This window comes from Amblyomma mixtum, chromosome 9, assembly GCF_055824585.1.
Source record: "Amblyomma mixtum isolate Tamu chromosome 9, ASM5582458v1, whole genome shotgun sequence".
NCBI lineage: Eukaryota > Metazoa > Arthropoda > Arachnida > Ixodida > Ixodidae > Amblyomma > Amblyomma mixtum.
The window spans coordinates 52,075,671-52,093,542 of NC_143020.1; the positions used below are offsets into that span (position 1 = coordinate 52,075,671).

General features: G+C 49.6%; 1 protein-coding gene across 1 annotated transcript in view; it reads left to right on the forward strand.

The window, feature by feature from the left end:
• The first annotated feature begins 1,882 nt into the window (after positions 1-1,882).
• Positions 1,883-17,872, forward strand: part of LOC149328988 (G1/S-specific cyclin-D2-like) — a 55,730-nt gene continuing 39,740 nt past the window's right edge. The window contains exons 1-2 of the mRNA XM_089562030.1: positions 1,883-2,458; positions 8,367-8,582. Of these exons, the coding sequence (XP_089418156.1) occupies positions 2,249-2,458; positions 8,367-8,582 (426 nt within the window). The 5' untranslated portion in view covers positions 1,883-2,248. The remainder of the gene's footprint in view (positions 2,459-8,366; positions 8,583-17,872) is intronic.

The following is a 17,872-nucleotide window of genomic DNA, read 5'->3' on the forward strand; positions in this document are numbered from 1 at the left end:
GCAAAAAAAAAAAGAAAGTATACACAAGTAGTTACGTCTAGCGCTAAACGCCATGCAAGTATTGGTTTTTCATGGATGGACACATTAATTTCGCCTACTGTAGCGGGGTATCACAATGATCCCAGCGTTGTGGTACTCGTTAAACTAACTAAGCTCAGCTCAAATACATAGAGGCGGCGTTAATTTGATGGCCTGGACATTTTAAGGCTTTCGTTACGTCGCCGTTTAACGTCTTTAGACCCGAATCGTGAAAAAAAAAAAAAAAATCAACTCCACCCGAAAGCGCGCGCTTTAGTCGCAGACGCCGCGAGCTCGCCGGCAGTTTCCGCGTAGCAACAGCCACTGGTCATCGCGTGAGCAGTCCTGACCAATCAGCGGGCCTCCGAGACGTTTCTATTGCTTGTTTGTTTTTTACTTTCCCTTCGTGTTCAAGGTCACGGGCGTTTTCTCAGCCTACTCGTCCCCTACGACCAATTTTTGTTTATTTTAGTTTGTTTTTTCATCGTTGGATGAGCTTTTGCTCCGCTGGCACCCTTGGCGTCGTCCGGCGGGCGGGTTTCTCGACGTTAGAAAGCCTCATGAGCTAGTCCCTAATGGCGACGCCATAGCGGAAATTTTGTTCGGGGCTTCGTTATTTCGCCAGGCTGATTGAATCGTGCTCATGATCGAAATGAAGCCTTTCTTCTGAACGCTCGATACAACTCGTCGTTATTGTTAGAAGCGAACTCTTGGCCGCGGCGGCTCAGTGGTTATTGCATTCTAATGCGGGCGCCGAGGTGGTGAGACCGAATTCCAACCGCGGCGACCGTATTTTATGAGACAGGACAAATGTACTCTTGTGGCGTGCGTTGTCAGCGCCCGTTGAAGAACCCAACGTGGTCGAAATTAACCTGGTGCCTTTCACTACTATCAATATCGTGTTTTATATCATTCCATGCTTCAGCTTTTCTTTTACGGCGACTCAGGTGTCCATCGAAAGTGAGACAGTAGCAATGTGTATTGACGAGATAAGAAGCACGTACTAGCGAAATGGTCTAATTAAGAGGCGTAGTATCGGCAAATTAGAAATGTATTGAAACCTTGATGAGAGAATAGAATGTTAATGAGAGCATCGTGATCAAGCATTGTGAATGTTGAATGCAAAGAACTTACTCTTTGCATAGTACAATCATCCGCAGCTCGCACTGAATGAGGGGTATGTAAGCTGTGTTTTGATCAGAGGCTCGAACAATTAGTAATTTCATTATTCTTTTCGACGTTCAGTGTGCCGTTCGAGTGCTATTTTGTCACAGACGCGTTTACTATCACCAATGTGAAGCCAGTTAGCTCTTGTACCCTCCACGGCTTTGTACCAAGCTCTGGTCTGTATTGCAGCCTAGTTTCTGTTGACGTGAAAAGTGTGGAAGTGTTACGTCGACATCTTTGTGTGACGTCATAAAGTGTGACGTCATGATTGCGCATTTCTCCAATGCGGGTGCAGCAGTGATATCTAACGTTTTTTTCTTTCCGAATCGCTTTATTAGATGTACTGCAGCGTCTCCCAAGCACTGGGCTCTTGTCTTGAGCAGCAGAGAGTAGTAGGCTGGATATATGTCCGGATATTCGCACTCTCGTGCTGTCTAGCTGCCTACCAGGTCAAAATTCATAAGCGCTGAAACAATCGCCCGCGAACTAGTCTAAAAGCCGTCAGCTATACGAGTACAAATCTAGCGCTTTTCAAAGCCCTCACTCACGTAAAGTTCGGCAACGAAGGGGCTCGCAGTCGTGTTAAAACCGCGAAACGTCAAAATGGCGAGACATTCTCCCTGCTCGCTGTTTCACTGTCTCCGTTTCTCGTGCGGCCATTTCTTGTCCATTTTACTCTTTTTTTATTTTACTTAACTTAACGCTCCGCTACCGCCGTCTGCCCGGTTTAACGGCGTCTCCTCTCCGAGCATCCGACCAACGGGGGAGCGCTGAGAGAGAGGGCGACGGCAGCGCCGCCGCTAAAAGTTGGCTGCCGCGCGGAGAAACTCTGCGCTCTCTCGCAGACGACTCCCGCGAGCTGTCGTCTGCGGTCGTTGCCGTAGTCGCTCTCGTTTTGTTGCCGTCCGGCGTGTCTTCGCGGCCCTGGTGGTGTGTTCAAATCCCACCCTATTAATCCACCCGGTGTTTGTCTTGTGCCGCTTACCGGATTACCGCCACCCTGGCTCCCACGACGATTAACGACTGCCAGCAGACGAGCGCCGAAGAAGCGGCGATAGTCGGAATGGAACTGATGTGTATGGAGGCGCCTCCGCAGTTCGGGCCTGTGGTACCCCGAGCTGCTTTCGACTCTGCCATTGTGGGAACGGACTCAGTAATGGCGAAGCTTTTGGCGCTTCAGGCGCGCTACACGGTAACCTGCGACTACTGCAAGCGGGTCCAGACCGAGGTGCTTTCGTCCATGAGGAAGACGGTCGCCATGTGGATGTCAGAGGTGAGTTGTGTGTTTGTTTCAAGGAGCGTCGCGCTTTACAGACGAACGGACAAGTGCGGGTAGTTAAAGTCGTACCGCTCCTTCACCTACTAAAGAAGGACGAAAAGGCGCATTCGAACGTTTTCGGCTCGCCCTATAACTCGAGCCGTTTCGTCACCTGGCATGACAAAACGGAATTTTGAGCTTAATTAGGAACTTAGTTCATTGGCGTGCAAGTCACAGTGGATGTTAGAGACATTTTACGAATTGCGCTGGCCGTACTCTTGTGCAAATTTTGCACGACGAGGTATGAAACCTGGAAGACGAATAATTGTTAACCGAGTCTTAGCCAATGTTTTTTTCCGACAATGTTACTAACGTCGGGTTTCTCTCTCAGCCTTTTTTGATTGACCCAGAGCGCTTATTTGTGAAAGAGAGCCCGAAAAGTGTTATTTGTTTTATGTAGTGGGTTGTCGAACCGACATGCACTTGAGCAGCCCTGGAGTTTCTCTAATTGCTCAACGGTTTGGACTGGTTTGATATCGCATGGCAGTGTCCTAAGCCCTCTTTAGGTTGCAGCTCTATGGTCGGTTTAGCGTTTTTGAATGGAAACCCATCGGAGTAATATGGAGGCTTGCTAGGCGCGACCCGTGGGTGATAAAAGGCGCATCGATATTCAAGTCAGCCCTCGTGCTCGAGTTTATGAATGTCAAAATGACCGTTTCACATCGTATCTTCTGCTCCGCGGCAGGTTTCTCGTCAAAACATTGTTCTGCTTTTTTTTTGTTTTTTGTTGTTTCTCTCGTCTCGGCGCCGGTATCAGTGCAGCCGCTCTGATGGTCTTCACCGTTAGCTGCTGGGCGAGGGGAAGTTCATTTGTTGCGAACACTGTTGGTTTTCGAGAAGCGACGTTTTGGCGGCACCGTCATAGGAGGCCGTTCCACTATTTAGTGGCATCGAACCTCTTCATTGCGTCACGACTAAGCTTTGAGTTGCCCATTATCATAACTTATGTATGCAAAGACGACATCCGGCTTACTATAGTTGACAATTCTCTATCGCGGTTTCTGTGTCAACAGCTTGACAAGCATGTCGCGTGGGAACGCGCTGTTAGCGCTCGTTAACATGCTAATAAGCTTCGTCGCACTGGAAATGCTCTGTGTCTCTTTTCTCGTGAATATGTAGGACGGTTTAAAAAACTTATTTGACCTTAAGTCTGCAGGCGTCAGTGAATGCAGTCGAGGCTAAGCTTCCCGTAAGTTGGTGCATGGTGCTTGACGTGTAGAACTGATACTTGCGCTTTAAGGGGCGCCGTATTTTGACCACGTGGGGTTCTTTTACGTGTGCTGTCGTTATGAAGTCGAACCCACGACCTTCGGTTCCCCAGTTCGACCGCACAGTCACCCCGACGGGACCTCCTTGAGGTCTGCTTAGTGTGGACCGATGCACGAAAACGGAAAGCACGACTACCAGACATGCTTTCTAACTCTTCATTTGCATCCGGGGTAAAGTACGAGCCGATATTTAGGAGATGAATGTAGCTTTAACTGTGTTCCAAATCTCGTTTTCTTGAAAGCGCCGTTAACAAACCTTTTCTAGGTCTCTACTGCCATGTATTTATTAAGTGTCTTTTGAGGCATTTTATTAACTTGTTCCTTTCTAAGCACCCCTTGCACCCCTTTCGAAAATGCCGGAGGGGACTGTACTGCCAGTTGGTTTAATATTACAATGCGATGTTCCGGTGTGCGCAAGAATCTCGTGGTGGAAGGGGGTCTATAACGGTATCAAGTGTCGAACCCGTGACCTTAATTGCGATGGGCAGTTGCAGAACGCCGTAGGTGCTGAGTCCGCGCCGCGAATTTGGGCTTACTGTCGAGGACGACAGGCATTTCAATTGATTCGGCTGCGATATCTCTGGGATTGCATTCGATTTTCAATCCGTTCGCTCGCTTGCTCTCCAATTCGAAGCGACATCTGTTCAAGCCATTACTCCGGGGAAATGGTCATACCGAGCGAAGTCGGGTGCGGGTAAGCAGTCACATTAGACGTTGACCTTGGGACGGTTTGCGGGGATAAGCTATCTGCAGCTCGTGCATTAGCCATAGTTATTGATTTTACTAGCGGCGAAACTTCCCATATAGTTAATCCGGCCATCTGATTGGGCCAAAATTTGGAGGTTAGCCGATTGGTGCGACGCCCGTGGTCATTAAAGTAAACTGCGTTGGAATTCTGAACTCAGATATTGTTGATAAACTCACTAGCGCGTGGGAACAAACTAAGTCAAACAGATGGAGCAAAAAAAAAATATACTTTACATCTAAGTCCGAGATATGAACTAAGAGTTAAAACAAGCAAAAATTATCTCAGCTCTGCGGAAGATAATGCCGTCAAACAGCGATTGGTTTTATTGGCCCCTTCTAGATGGCGCACTAACCTGTGAAGATCCGCAAAGTCACCATTGGAACTGGTCACATTTTGAAGCTGAGTTGGCGAGCTGGTATGATCAAAGAGCTCTTCCCAAAGGTTTTCGTCCGCGCCATGTTTCGTGGTCGTTGGTTCGTATGTAACTTTCAATGTCGCGCCTTTTATAGACACACAAAAGATCATGAAATAGCATGCGCTTTATAACATTTTTTTTTTCGCCAATTAGCTCTCGCATCTGTTCTCATTGTCTGTCTGTCAGGAAATGAGCTGTTATCGGAAGACCGCTTTTCCAAGTTGGTGTCGCGTTTGAAAGGAAATTTCAAGAGTCGTCACACGGAAAGAATGTTACTGTAAAGGTTATTAAAAACTACTCCGGCAAACTATATAGAGAAGCGTCATCCGTCCTTTTTCTTTCTTTTTTTTTTAATGACGTGCTACTTTCATAGCGCGACTTGTGACATCTTGTGGCATTTTTCTCTTCCCCTACGGACTGTGCAAGGCCGCTTCATGACGCGAGCGCTACGCATGTCAGTCGTTGCCATTTCATCGGGTTCCTTTTTTATTTTTATTATTGCAACTTTCGCCGCCAAACGAAAGAAAGTCGTCGCGAAATTCCTCCCGTGAAAGCCGCTCCGTCTGTTTGTGACCTTATTATTTTTGCTTTAGAAATCAATCTCACGGTCGCTGTTGCTGGCGCGACTGCTGCCGCGAACCGCTGCACACCGATTCTCAGTGGCCGTCTCCGCTCAGTAACAAGTTATCACTTTGTCGAAAAGGTGCTTGTGACGCGCGCGTCAGCCGTTGCTTTTCTTGCTGTAGTTTTTGGTGGGTGTCTTTGTTAGTTTCGGTGAAATGGTTAGGCCTAGTTGGAATGCTCTTAATTGTCCTGAGGCCTAGTTGGAACGCGCTTAATTGTCCTGAACTTTCGCTGTTCGGCCGAGGTGAATATACGATGGTTTAACGACAGCGGGGGCGAAAGTTGACGTGCGTGTTATAAATGAGAATTCACGGTATGTGTCGCCCGCTACATCAAAAACCTGTCGTCCACGTTATCCAGGAGTTGTCGGGGGCTCGGTATAGCTTAGTGTGTGGATTCATTTGTGGGCGTTAAAAGTATGTGACGTCCTCCTGCGAAGTTCGATAGAACAAGTGTCAGTGTAGCTCACTGTATATTGGTGAATATCCGACATCATGCCCGAAAATTCTGGACAAAAGCTTTTTTTTGAAAGGGAAACCGTTTGTCAACGCTATTTTTTTCACATAACATAACAATCAATATATCCTCAGACTACCCGACGCCAGTCTTGCATTTTTTTTTTTTTCCATTTACGATTTTGCCATCGCCATTGGTTGTCTATGGCAGACTTAACTGTTCGATGCGATCGGTGGAAGTACTTTAAAAGCAAGGTTTTGCTACATATTACAAGAATGGGCCATCACCTTCAGTATTTCCATACGAATCTCTTACAATTTTCTTTTTTTTTAATTTTTTCCGAGAATATCGGACATGTGTTGGCATATACTGCTCGCTTTGTGAAGCGCGTGAAAAATTCCAAATTCATACGCGTTCTTCTGAAAGGAATTCGTATGAAACGCAGGACTTCTGTGCCCTGTTAGGAACTTCCGTTTTAGCATTCCGGGCTTTTTTTTTTGTTTCACTGTTCTTTAGCCTTATTAAAAAGCAAGGATACTTAAGGACCTGCATGACAAACATTAAGAAATCAAGAAAGAAATTATTCAGCCGGTCGTTCACCGAAAAATGCACCCTTTATCACGGCAAGGGTGACCTTTTTGTGTCGCTAACGTAGCGCCGTGGGTGAGTTTTAATTCATGAGCGTTCGGGGCACTTTTTGGTTTTATTAGTTTTTTTTTTTTATGTACTAGAACGCCGACGGCATTTCGCTGAAGCCAGACGAGGTCGGCACCGATGGGCAGTTTGTTTCTGACTGTTTTCTGCATCTTGGGGCTGGAACTTAGTACTGAAGGTTATAGTGCGTTCCCTGTAGAAATGTCGACTTAGCTTATCTCGAGCTTATGAAGTCTGCCTAATCCGAAGCGCCAATCCGACCCGGTTCGCTCGATACGGCAGATAGATTTAATTAAACGCTGTCGTTGAAACCCACCACTGACCGCCACCGCTGGGCAGAATATCGCTCTCATTCCGGGGGTGGATCGGTATTTATCCGCATATTAGTTCATTTTTCCTTCACCAGGTTCCGCGTGTAGCTTCCTGAATTAGTATCTCTGGCAAGAACATCAGGCTGCAATGGCGTCTTTGTCCCGTCCCTTGAAACTATAGCAGCACAGTGGAGGAGCTGGCGTAAAGCGAAGCGCAAACCGAAAGAGTTCTGTCGTTGGGTGGGTTTGTTAGGGTCTTGAAACTGTACCGGGAAAGATTTGCTCGCGGCAGAAATGATTAAGAGGAGGTTAGAGGATCGGTGAATGATTATGAGAAAGATTATGCGAGGTGCCGGTAAATAACTCGTAATCTTTGGGCAAGTGAAGCTGTGGGAACCTGACAAGTATCCTTATTTCTACATGTGTGTATCTGTCTGTCAGTGCACGATAAAAAACCGCAGGTGGTCGAAATTTCCGGAGCCCTTCACTACGGCGTCCCTCATAGCCCGAGTCGCCTTGGGACGTTAAACCCCAATAAACCAAACCAAGCCTATCTTCCTGTTTGCCTTAACCTCTTATCTCAGGCTTTGCCTGCATCTCTCTTTTCTCAAAAGCTGCTAGAGTCTAAAAATGAAACGGATCATCACAAAAGGCATTAGCTGCCACCACGCCCATGATTCAAACAGAAATATGCCGTACATCATACACCGTCCAAGATGATGATGATGGTGTTGTCCTCAGGCTTAATGGCACATACCCACGGCGGAGGATTGGCAAGGGTATGTCCCATTTTAAGCCTCAGGACATTATCATCAGCCTGACTACGCCCACTGCAGGGCAAAGGCCTCTCCCATGTCTCTCCAATCAACCCCGTCCTTCGGCAGTTGCGGCCGTCGTATCCCCGCAAACTTCTTAATCTAATCCGCCCACCTAACTTTCTGCCGTCCCCTGCTACGTTTGCTTTCTCTTGGAATCCACTCCATTACCCTCAAGGACCAGCGGTTATCTTGCCTTCGCACTGCATGCCCTGCCCAAGCCCATCCCTTCCTCTTGATTTCGACTTGGATGTCATCAACCCGCGTTTGTTCCCTGACCCACTCCGCCCTCTTCCGGTCTCTTAACGTTACAGCTATCATTTTTCTTTCCATAGCTCGTTGCGTTGTCCTTGACTTAAGCTGAACCCTCTTTCGTCATCATCATTCTCCACATTTACCCCCCCCCCTCTTTCTTTACACCTTACGCTCTAAACAAAAGGGACTAAAAATAGTGTAATCCCTTTTATAAATGGTATAATGTGTCCTATTGGGCAGCTTACTCCCATATAATCGTATTCTTGTCTTGACTGTAGAGACACCTCCTTCACGTGTGGTCTCTCTGTCGTCCCCAGGTGTGCGAAGACCAGGGCTGCGAGGACTGCGTCTTCCCCACTGCCATGAACCTGCTGGACCGGTACCTGTCCCTGGCGGCGGTCCGCAAGACGCAGCTGCAGCTGCTGGGCTGCGTCTGCCTCCTGCTGGCCTCCAAGATGCGCCAGACGAGGGCGCTGTCCGTCGACGCCCTGGTCTACTTCACCGACGACTCGGTCACCCACCAGGAGATACAGGTGCGTCCCCCTTCCTCCTCTTGTCTTCTCTGGTTGTGTCTCTCTCTCCACTGGGCGCGGCTTTACGATGGGCGGCATAGGTTCCCTGAGGGCAGACCTGGTTACAGGGTGTTGCGTCTGCCCCGATAGCGGGCTCAACGGGTAGCGAAGAGCCGAGTCTGAAGTCGGGCTGCAGGCACTCGGACATCACGGTGGACGCCGAAGCAGAGGTCTCCTAAGCAACACGGGTAATGGGCTTAATATTGGTAATTTGTTGGCCAAACTAGGCCTACAAAGGGTCAATATTGGTAATGCATTGGCAAAAGGGCCAATATTGGTAATGTATTGGCAAAACTAGTCCTACAAAGGGCCAATAGTGCTAATGTATTGGCAAAAGGGGCTAATATTGGTAATGTATTGGCAACACTACTCCTACAAAGGGCCAATATTGCTAATGTATTGGCTATACTAGTCCTACGAAGGGCCAATATTGCTAATGTATTGGCAAAACTAGTCCTACAAAGGACCAATATTGGGCCGATTGCCTGTTCTTTGGGGGAGAAATTCTAGAGGCCCGTGTACTGTGCAATGTCAGTGCACATTAAAGAACCCCAGGTGGTCGAAATATCCGGAGACCTCCACTACGGCGTCTCTCATAGCCTTAGTCGCTTTGGGACGTTAAACCCCATAAACCAAACCAACCAAACTTAACAGAGATATTAACATGATGATCAAATATATTTCGGTACTGAAAATAATTATGAGCACTGCGACTCTTTTTATAGTTGGTCTCCTGGCCCCAGGTCCCTAGTTGGGGAATTTAGTTCACTTAAGTCCAATCACTGTTGTCTGGGTGACGTGCCCAGTCTTCGGGAAACCGCCTACCAAGACGTCTCCGACGCACTCTTGCCACTTCCGGCAAAATGCTGTCCAGGCTGTTCCTGTCTGTCTGAAAAACTTTATTATTGTTGCACAATAGGGAGGGAGTTTGAGGTATCCCAGAAAGGGCCACCTCTCACAACCACTAGGTGCGCTCCTCTGTTCCTGCAGCAGTGTTGACGAGCCCGCTAGGAGACCCGAGTGGTGGTGAAGGTCAGACACGGGCACTGCGCAGCTCTCCGTGGGAACGGAATGCCGAAGCTGCGTTCGCGCAGAGGGTTCCGCGCATGGGAAGACGAGAAGTCTCTTCAGAACCGCGGGTATACAGGCGCCGTCGCTCGCTGTAAACAACCACTGCCGCGTCCGCATCACACAGAGCACCGCCGCCGACGCGCGATACCTAGCCGCTGTGGCCCGAGTGGATGGCCGCGATGAGCTTTCCCAGGCAGCGGACGGCCATCTCAACGCCGCTGTCTCGATGCGCAGAGGAATTTGAAGCGTAAGAGCATCTCCGAACCCGTGGGAGCAGCCGGGACGAATTTTTGCCAGACAAGCGGATGTCCATTTGAAAAGTATTGTGTCGAAGCTCGGAATATTTCGAAACGTAATGAGGGGCAGAAGAATAAATTTTAAGGGCCCAGTTTTTTTTTTCTCCGCAATGGAAAGCTTGCTCTGAGGTGCTGTATTCCCCAACGGTTTTGTTGGAAACGCTGTAGAAAAATTTTAAGGCGAAAAGCCTTTAATGGCTCATACTGTCGTCCTTTAACAAAGCGTGTCAAACGCGTTTAACTTCGGAACTAAAAAGGACAGAAGAAAGCCAATGGTTGCTTCAGATAGAGGAGGAAAAAAATAACCTAGAAGCCAAGTTTGATGACTGTAGATTAATTAGTTAATTAATTATATGCAAAAATGTCGAAATAGCGCGCACGTCGATATGGTCACGGAAACGGTGTGACGTCACATCCACCGGAAGTCGTCTCACGACACTTTACTTGCCAGTGTCCTCGCAATTTTCACCGAGAGTTTTTAAATCAGTGCGTGCGCACGTTTTTCATTTATCCCGATGCTGCAAGGCGCGAAGAGCGAGCGCGAGAGCGTTTCCGCGTCGACGAAAGTGCTAGACGTTTCTTCTTTAACACGCCGTACGGGGTAACAATCTACATATTGTGATTCAACTAGATGATTAGAATAGTGCGCAAAGGCTTTCTGCAAAAGCCCGAAAGCATTCCTCGGGCAACAGTCTATAGAGCGTGTACTTTCATCGGCTCCAGTTGCCTCTGAACCTGCGGTGGTCCCCCGGGTTCAATATCCTCGAAAAGTACCCGAACTCTTAAGCCTCCAAATTTGTTTCCTTGCTTTGGATCTGCGTACTATCTGGTAATCAGAGCCGTTTTGTACCTTAACGCAGCATCCGGACACGACTACCAACCCTTTTCCCCTACCTCCCGGAGCGGGCTTTCCCCTGTTCTCCGTGGGGTTCGACGATTCCAATAGCGGTCCCTACCGCGAATGACCTTTGACCCCGGTCAGCGGGGATGCTAAGGTCAGCGGGCGAAGAAGCGGCGGTGCGCGCGGAGGAGGGGTTCGAATAGCGGTCGCGTGCGCGAGCCTGACTCCAGAGAGGGCGTTCGGTCAAGCGAGAGAAAGCGACGGCGGGGAAACCCTTATCCCGAGCCGATGCTCCGAATCGGAGGTGGAGGGACCGTGTCCGCCCGCTGGGAAGTGAAATCGGAGAGAGTGTCAAGACTGAATGGCGACAAGACAGCACAGGCCCTCTAGTAGCAGGAGGCGAAGAGAGATCGTGACGCCGCCCAGCAGGGTGCAGAGGTCAATGGAAGAGACGGAGAGGGGGGAAGAGGGGACGGCGCGTCAGACCAAAGCCAGGCGCAGACTGGACCTCACCTTTTATTCTTCTGTCCAGGATGAACGAGGGGCACATTCTGACACTTTCGCTCCTCCGTTAGAAGGGTTGCCCCTCGTTTATTTATTTTTTTCTTTTAAATGCTTGTTTTGTTGTGTGGAGTATGGTGGACCGTCTGGAAGTCCCGCTACGGTGGCCGACCTGTGTGTGAATGGGAGGGACGGTGCGGTGTTGAGGGCTTGTTGACGTCAGGAGGGTCTGCTCCCCCCCCCCCCCTCACCGTCCGGTCTGGACAGTTCTCTGTCTGGCTGGGCGTTGTTATGGCTGCCGCTTGCTGCAGACACGTCTGGAGCTTTTGTCCCTCGCCGCGTTTTTGCTTTTCGTCTGCTCGCCCAGCGCCCGTCTGCTACCTTTTTCTGACCTTGTTCGTTCCGTCTGGAGTACCGTTTCGGTGCTTGTTCTCGTCTGCGGACCGTTCTGCGTTTGTATACTTATTCTGCGCTGTACATTCTGTGTTTGTAATTTTATGTTCGCTACTTTTGTCGTGTTAGTGGTCGTGTTCTGCTGGAATATTCTGTGACTCTTTTTTTTTTGTCTGTAAGCATTTTTTACTTGTGCGCTGTTTTCGTCTGCTCGGCATCGTCTGCGTTTATTCTCCTCATTTATTATCTCCTCAGCTCTCAGAACTATTCACTGACTCCGAGGTCAATGCCCTTTCGTCAGCTAACCGCCGCCGCCCGCAATTGCGAAAAATTTCACCACATTAGCCGTCGTTTCCCTATCGTGCAGGAGGAATTGCTTTCCCGCCCACGTATCCGCTCCGTAACATGTCCAGCCAGCGATTTTCGAGCGATACATTCTTTCTTTTTTTTTCGATTTCTGTCCTACGGCCATTCTGACAAATGACCCCCTCTTCCGCCCTAACATCTTATCACCGACCGCCACCGTTAGGCTTAGCGCAGATCGCTATCGAGCCAACATCCGGCGTTTCTTTTGTTTTTTTTTTCTTCTTTTTCCAAGTGAATCCGCTAAAACGGGATTCACCGCTAACAGGCCGAAAATACGACACGGAAAGGCACATTCGTGACTACGGTTCCTCGCGCGCAGCGCACCATTAGCACGACCGATTATTCAAATCACCTGCTCGAGTGGGCCAGGTTGGGATGCGTGGCCTCAGAGAACCTTGTTTCATCCCTGCGGCTCGCTTCTTGTAGTGTCTTCTTTTTTTCTTTTTGGTCTTCTAAGTGTTGGACTTCATGACACGCGCATGCGTTGTTCGCTCAGTTCCGTAATTGTCCCGCTAGAGGGCGTCTGGTCACGTGGCCAGGATCCCTTTAGCCGAAGTCTCCTGCACGACATGTTTTTCGCCGCGGGCACATCTGTCTTCAATGCTCCGGGGTGTGGAGCAGACGTTTCCCGTCGGAGGATGGGATGAGTTCTCAGATAAGGTAGAGGGGCTGGAAGATGCTAGACTGCGGTACTCCCGGAATGGTAGCCTGGAGGGAACCTTCAGAGGCATCTACTCTCGTAACCTGTTCAGAAAACAGAAAAAAAACGGTACTAATGTTAAGGCGGGAGCGTTTCTGGGAGATACTCGGTTCATTGAACCACAAGCTCGGTGGGTCTTGTAGTCCGCGCACCACGGCTTCTTGGCCCCTGTTTTATTCGGTTTGGTTTACGGGGCTTAACGACAGCGGACACGTTAATGCGGGCAAGTTAATGCGAGCTCATTCATGGGATGAAATCCCAGCTTGAATGGTACACGAGCGTTCCCTCTTATACGGGACTTGACTGTACCGTACTCTTCACTGTCCGCTTCCCTTCTTCGAACGTCAAGAAGCTGCGCTCTGTCAACATGCTTTTGATCGACTACCGCCAGTGGTCATCGGAAAGTGAATACAAGATCGCTTATAGGAAAGAATCTGATGGACTCGTACAGAGATGTTCCCTTTTAAACTGTACACGACTGTACCGTACACTGAAAGCCATAAAGAGGTATGAATAGCACAGTGGTTATTCCTTTGGGTCTTTCGGGTCTACCGCAACCATCAGGCCCTTATAAGACCAACCATTACACCATCTGAGTTAGTCCCACAGATGTCACCGGCAACAGTTAGTCCCTAAACACTTGTAGATATAGCAGCAAACGCTAAGCTATAAACAGGCATGAACAGCACAGTGGTTATTCCTTTGGGTCTTCCGTGTCTACCACAACCGGCAGGCCCTTATAAGACCAACCATTACACCATCTGAGGTTATAGTCCCACAGATGTCACGGGCAACAGTTAGTCCCTAAACACTTGTAGATATAGCAGCAAACGCCGCATTTAATCCCGTTTTGTCCGTCCCCGGATATGGAAATAAAGCAGCGCTTTAGTAAACACTGCACTCCTATTGATCATCGGACCAGGAAACTCCGTCTCTGTCTACGGCAGCCCGCGCGCCGTGCAAGGTCATTACCTGCAATGTCAAGATCCCCGCCCGAAGTTCGCGGCATAGACTGTGTTTTCCTGCTCAACGCAGCCTACCAGCTGCCGCGGAGCCGTGCCATGACGACGACTGGCGCCACAGCGACGACTTCATGGGTGCGAGCTAGACAGACCGTAGCGCACAATGGCCTCCCCTCTCGGCCTCCAGTCCCCCAGCGCCGAATGTGTCTCTCCCGCCATTTGTCTTTGAGTTTACTTTTTTCCTTTCCCTCGACAGTGGCCGTAGAGACCTTATAAGTTCGCGCTAGGTGATGCTGTGTGGCCAACGCACAATGCCGCATTGTGCCTTACCCTCGTTGATGGAAGATCTGCTTATTTCCCCTTGTGTCTCCAGCTCTTGCTTTCTCTCTCCCTCTCTCTCTGGAAGCACCAGGCGCGAGCAGTTGTTGCCTCTTAGTGGATTGCATGGATGCTACGGCTTCGACTGCGGCTGGCATCTCTTCCTCACCTCATTCTCCTCCCCTGCCGAGCTTCCGGAGAGTCACGTGACTTTTAACAGCGAAGCAGGACCGCGCAGTGAAGGTGTCTGCCGTGACAGCTGACAGTCCGCGCCGGAGTTGACGTCCTCAGTCCTGGTCTGTCTCTCTGCCCCTGTGGCGTTGAGAAAGGCTGTCCTCTAGAGGACTGTGCGGAATCCTCCAACCGTGACGAGATTGAGCCGCCCAGTGGGGAAACAAATGCGGTCGATGAATCAGCCCCGCGCAATGCGCTGTCCTGGAGTTGGTTCCAGAAGGTGTGCGATGCTGTTGTTCCTGTTGGAAACTGCGCGCGCTTTTTTTTTGTTTTTCGTACATTCTGGGCTCTCTCCTCTATCTTCGAGCGAGTTTCTTCCTTGTTTGCGGCTGGCAAATGCTGCCTCGTCAACCTGAGCTGCAGCTGGGTGTGGTTGGTACTTGGCGACGAGGATGTCTCCGCACATGCGCCGTTGTCACTGCTGCTCGAGGCAGTGTCAGTCGAAACGTCTGAGTTAAGTGGGCTTTGACATCCCCATTTGTTAGGTCGTCTTTCTCTTTTCATTTTTTTAAAGAAAAGGGCGGAAGCCACAGTGTCGCCGATGGTTGACTTTTCTGGAAGCTTTCATTTCGCCCAGCTGAGGACTCTTGGAATATCCTTGTCAGTCAGTCCTCTGGAAAGCAAGAGCTGCTCTTCAAGCGTGTCGCGTGTTGACTACGTTGGCTGTTTTTTTTTTGTCCTGTGTAAGGCGTCAGAGTGTCGTCCCTCTGTCACTGTGCAATGTCAAGCGCATTGCACTGAGGAGTGACGTGGTTCTGCAGCTGGCAGCGAGCCGCCTTCGTTTCAGTCGGCTTCTGGGAGTTTGACATCCGGGCAGCGGATGATCTGAGTCGACTTTACCTGCCCTCGGAAGAGGCGTTCTTGGTGACAAAGTATTCTTCTCGTCGGGAATGTGTGTTCAGGACAGAGCCTAGACTGGCTTCACAGCCTAATTCCTTTTCTGATCCTTTGATCTCCTTATCACGTCAACTTCCTGCCGAAACCCGTACATCGAAATCCCTACCGAAAGCTGTTCAGTGACGTCTCCCCCGGCAGAGCACTTACGAAGTACGTTAACAAAAACCTAAAAGCAGGCAGTAGGTACGCCAGCGCCGATGCATGGCACTGGGGGAGATCTTCTTAAACAAAGTCATTGCAAACGGAGAGTACTCCCCGCGCGTACTTCACAAGTGGTCTCTTGCCAGGCGCGAAACACTTGTGTCCATCAGGTGCATCCACTGCCAGGAATGCTGGAGAGTGGATCTGTAACACCTTATATGGGCTTGCCCATCTTTCTCGCGAGGGACGCACGAAATTTAGGACGCACCACATGACGAAATTAGCTCCTTAGCACAGCTGATACGATCTAGCACCGTAGCACAACAGGCCATCGCTGCGTACAGGGGTGGTGTGGCCTGCTTCGAGTAGTGTAAGATAGGTCGACTGATTTACAACGCGTATTGTGAAGGCTGTGAAGACAACCGATTGAATGTCCACCCCCATCCCTCCTAATTACCGAGCAGCGGCCTGGTGTCATCCCTCCCTTGCAATAAAGGATTCATTCATTCATTCATTCATTTCAGAGCGACAACTGTAGAGCATGTTTTTCAGTTTTGCGGCGCTGACGTAGCACCGCGCCAGGTTGATTGGTTACCATGGAGTGACGTCATTCCTGACGTTACTGCATGCTCCCCAATCAGCGTGGCGCAATATGCGCTGCGCCGTGCTGATTGGTCCGGGCGCAGTAACGTCACGTACGTGACAGCACAGCGCCATGAACTGCATTCTTTCGAGAAGACAATAGCGAATAAAGAGTATTCAGCTTACCAGCACAAGCAGCTCTCGCTGAATCTAGCGCTACTCTGTGGTAGCCTTTCTGTAAGCCTCTATTTTTTAAGAGGTTCCTCAGCTCCCTGTCAGTACCACTGTCTTTTGACTGGACTGCTTGCTTCTGATATTCCGTGGTGCTTCAGCAGCTGTGCCCAGCATTCTTGAATCTGCTTCTGATATTCCTTGGTGATTCACAGCTGTGCCCAGCATTCTTGAATGTGCTTCTGATATTCCTTGGTGATTCACAGCTGTGCCCAGCATTCTTGAATCTGCTTCTGATATTCCTTGGTGCTTCAGCAGCTGTGCCCAGCATTCTTGAATCTGCTTCTGATATTCCGTGGTGCTTCAGCAGCTGTGCCCAGCATTCTTGAATCTGCTTCTGATATTCCTTGGTGATTCACAGCTGTGCCCAGCATTCTTGAATCTGCTTCTGATATTCCTTGGTGATTCACAGCTGTGCCCAGCATTCTTGAATGTGCTATTTCTTCTACTTGCTAGGTATACAGTAGAGAACCGCTTTCTTGAGCTGTGCGCTATTCTGGGCGCGGGGCGGGGGAACGGCGAGCAACACGGACAGTCAGCTGTTGAGTTGCGGCGTGGCATGGAATTCACACCGCACAGAGCAGCAATAGACTACCTTGCTCAACGCCGTAGCAGGCTGCAAATGTCACCATCTCTTGTGGCCAGTGTCGTCAATGCATTTGAAAACAGCAGTCGAGATTTGATAAACAAAAAAAAATGACACGTGAGGGAATGCGACTTGCTCACAGTATCAGGCACTGAGCAACAGTATTAAACGTTATCTATGCTGGTTTCTTGTGACTCCAAATGCAATTCGGCCAGCGGTGTACAGCGTTGGATACTGGCTGACAGAGGCTGACTGAGAACGTCGACTTTTTCGTCTAGCTGGCCTCTCTGGAACGTTCACTTTCTATTCTACACGTACTTGACGCGGGGCATAAACGAGGTGATAAATTCCTCTAGTGACATGAAGTTAGTGAGCTTAAGTTAAGGACAACTCAGCGAGCTATGGAAAGAAAAATGATAGGTGTAACGTTAAGAGATCTGAAGAGGGCGGAGTGGGTGAGGGGACAAACGCGGGTTAATGACATCCTAGTTGAAATCAAGAGGCAGAAATGGGCTTGGGCAGGGCATGTAATGCGAAGGCAAGATAACCGGTGGTCCTTAAGGGTAACGGAGTGGATTCCAAGAAAAGGCAAATGTAGCAGGGGCCGGCAGAAAGTTGTGTGGGCGGATGAGTTTAAGAGGTTTGCGGGGATACAGTGGCCGCAACTGGCGAAGGACAGGGTTAATTGGAGAGACATGGGAGAGGCCTTTGCCCTGCAGTGGGTGTAGTCAGGCTGATGATGATAATGCCGGGCATAAATGAGGCGATAAATTCCTCTTATGACATTTTTGGTTAATGGCGCTGGTTGCGAATAGCGTGTGCGAAACGAATCTCCTAATTAGGTCAGCGCCGCGACGATGTGATCTTTCGTGGCATTCGTGACGCATTTTTACTTGTCCGATATATGCGTGCTCCCTGTAGGCAGGGGGAGTGGGGCTTGCCGGTTTACCCCCCACTTCGGCAATCGCGTATGGGATCCGCTGACGTCCGACGTCCTGGGTAAACGTGTAATACCGGCGAAGTTCACTGCAAGCGTCAAATCTTAGAATTGCAAAAGTGCGCCGCGCTCGGCAGCTGCCTGGCGCCGCGGTCATAGCCGTTCCCTTTCTCCCGTGACGTCAGCGCTATAGCC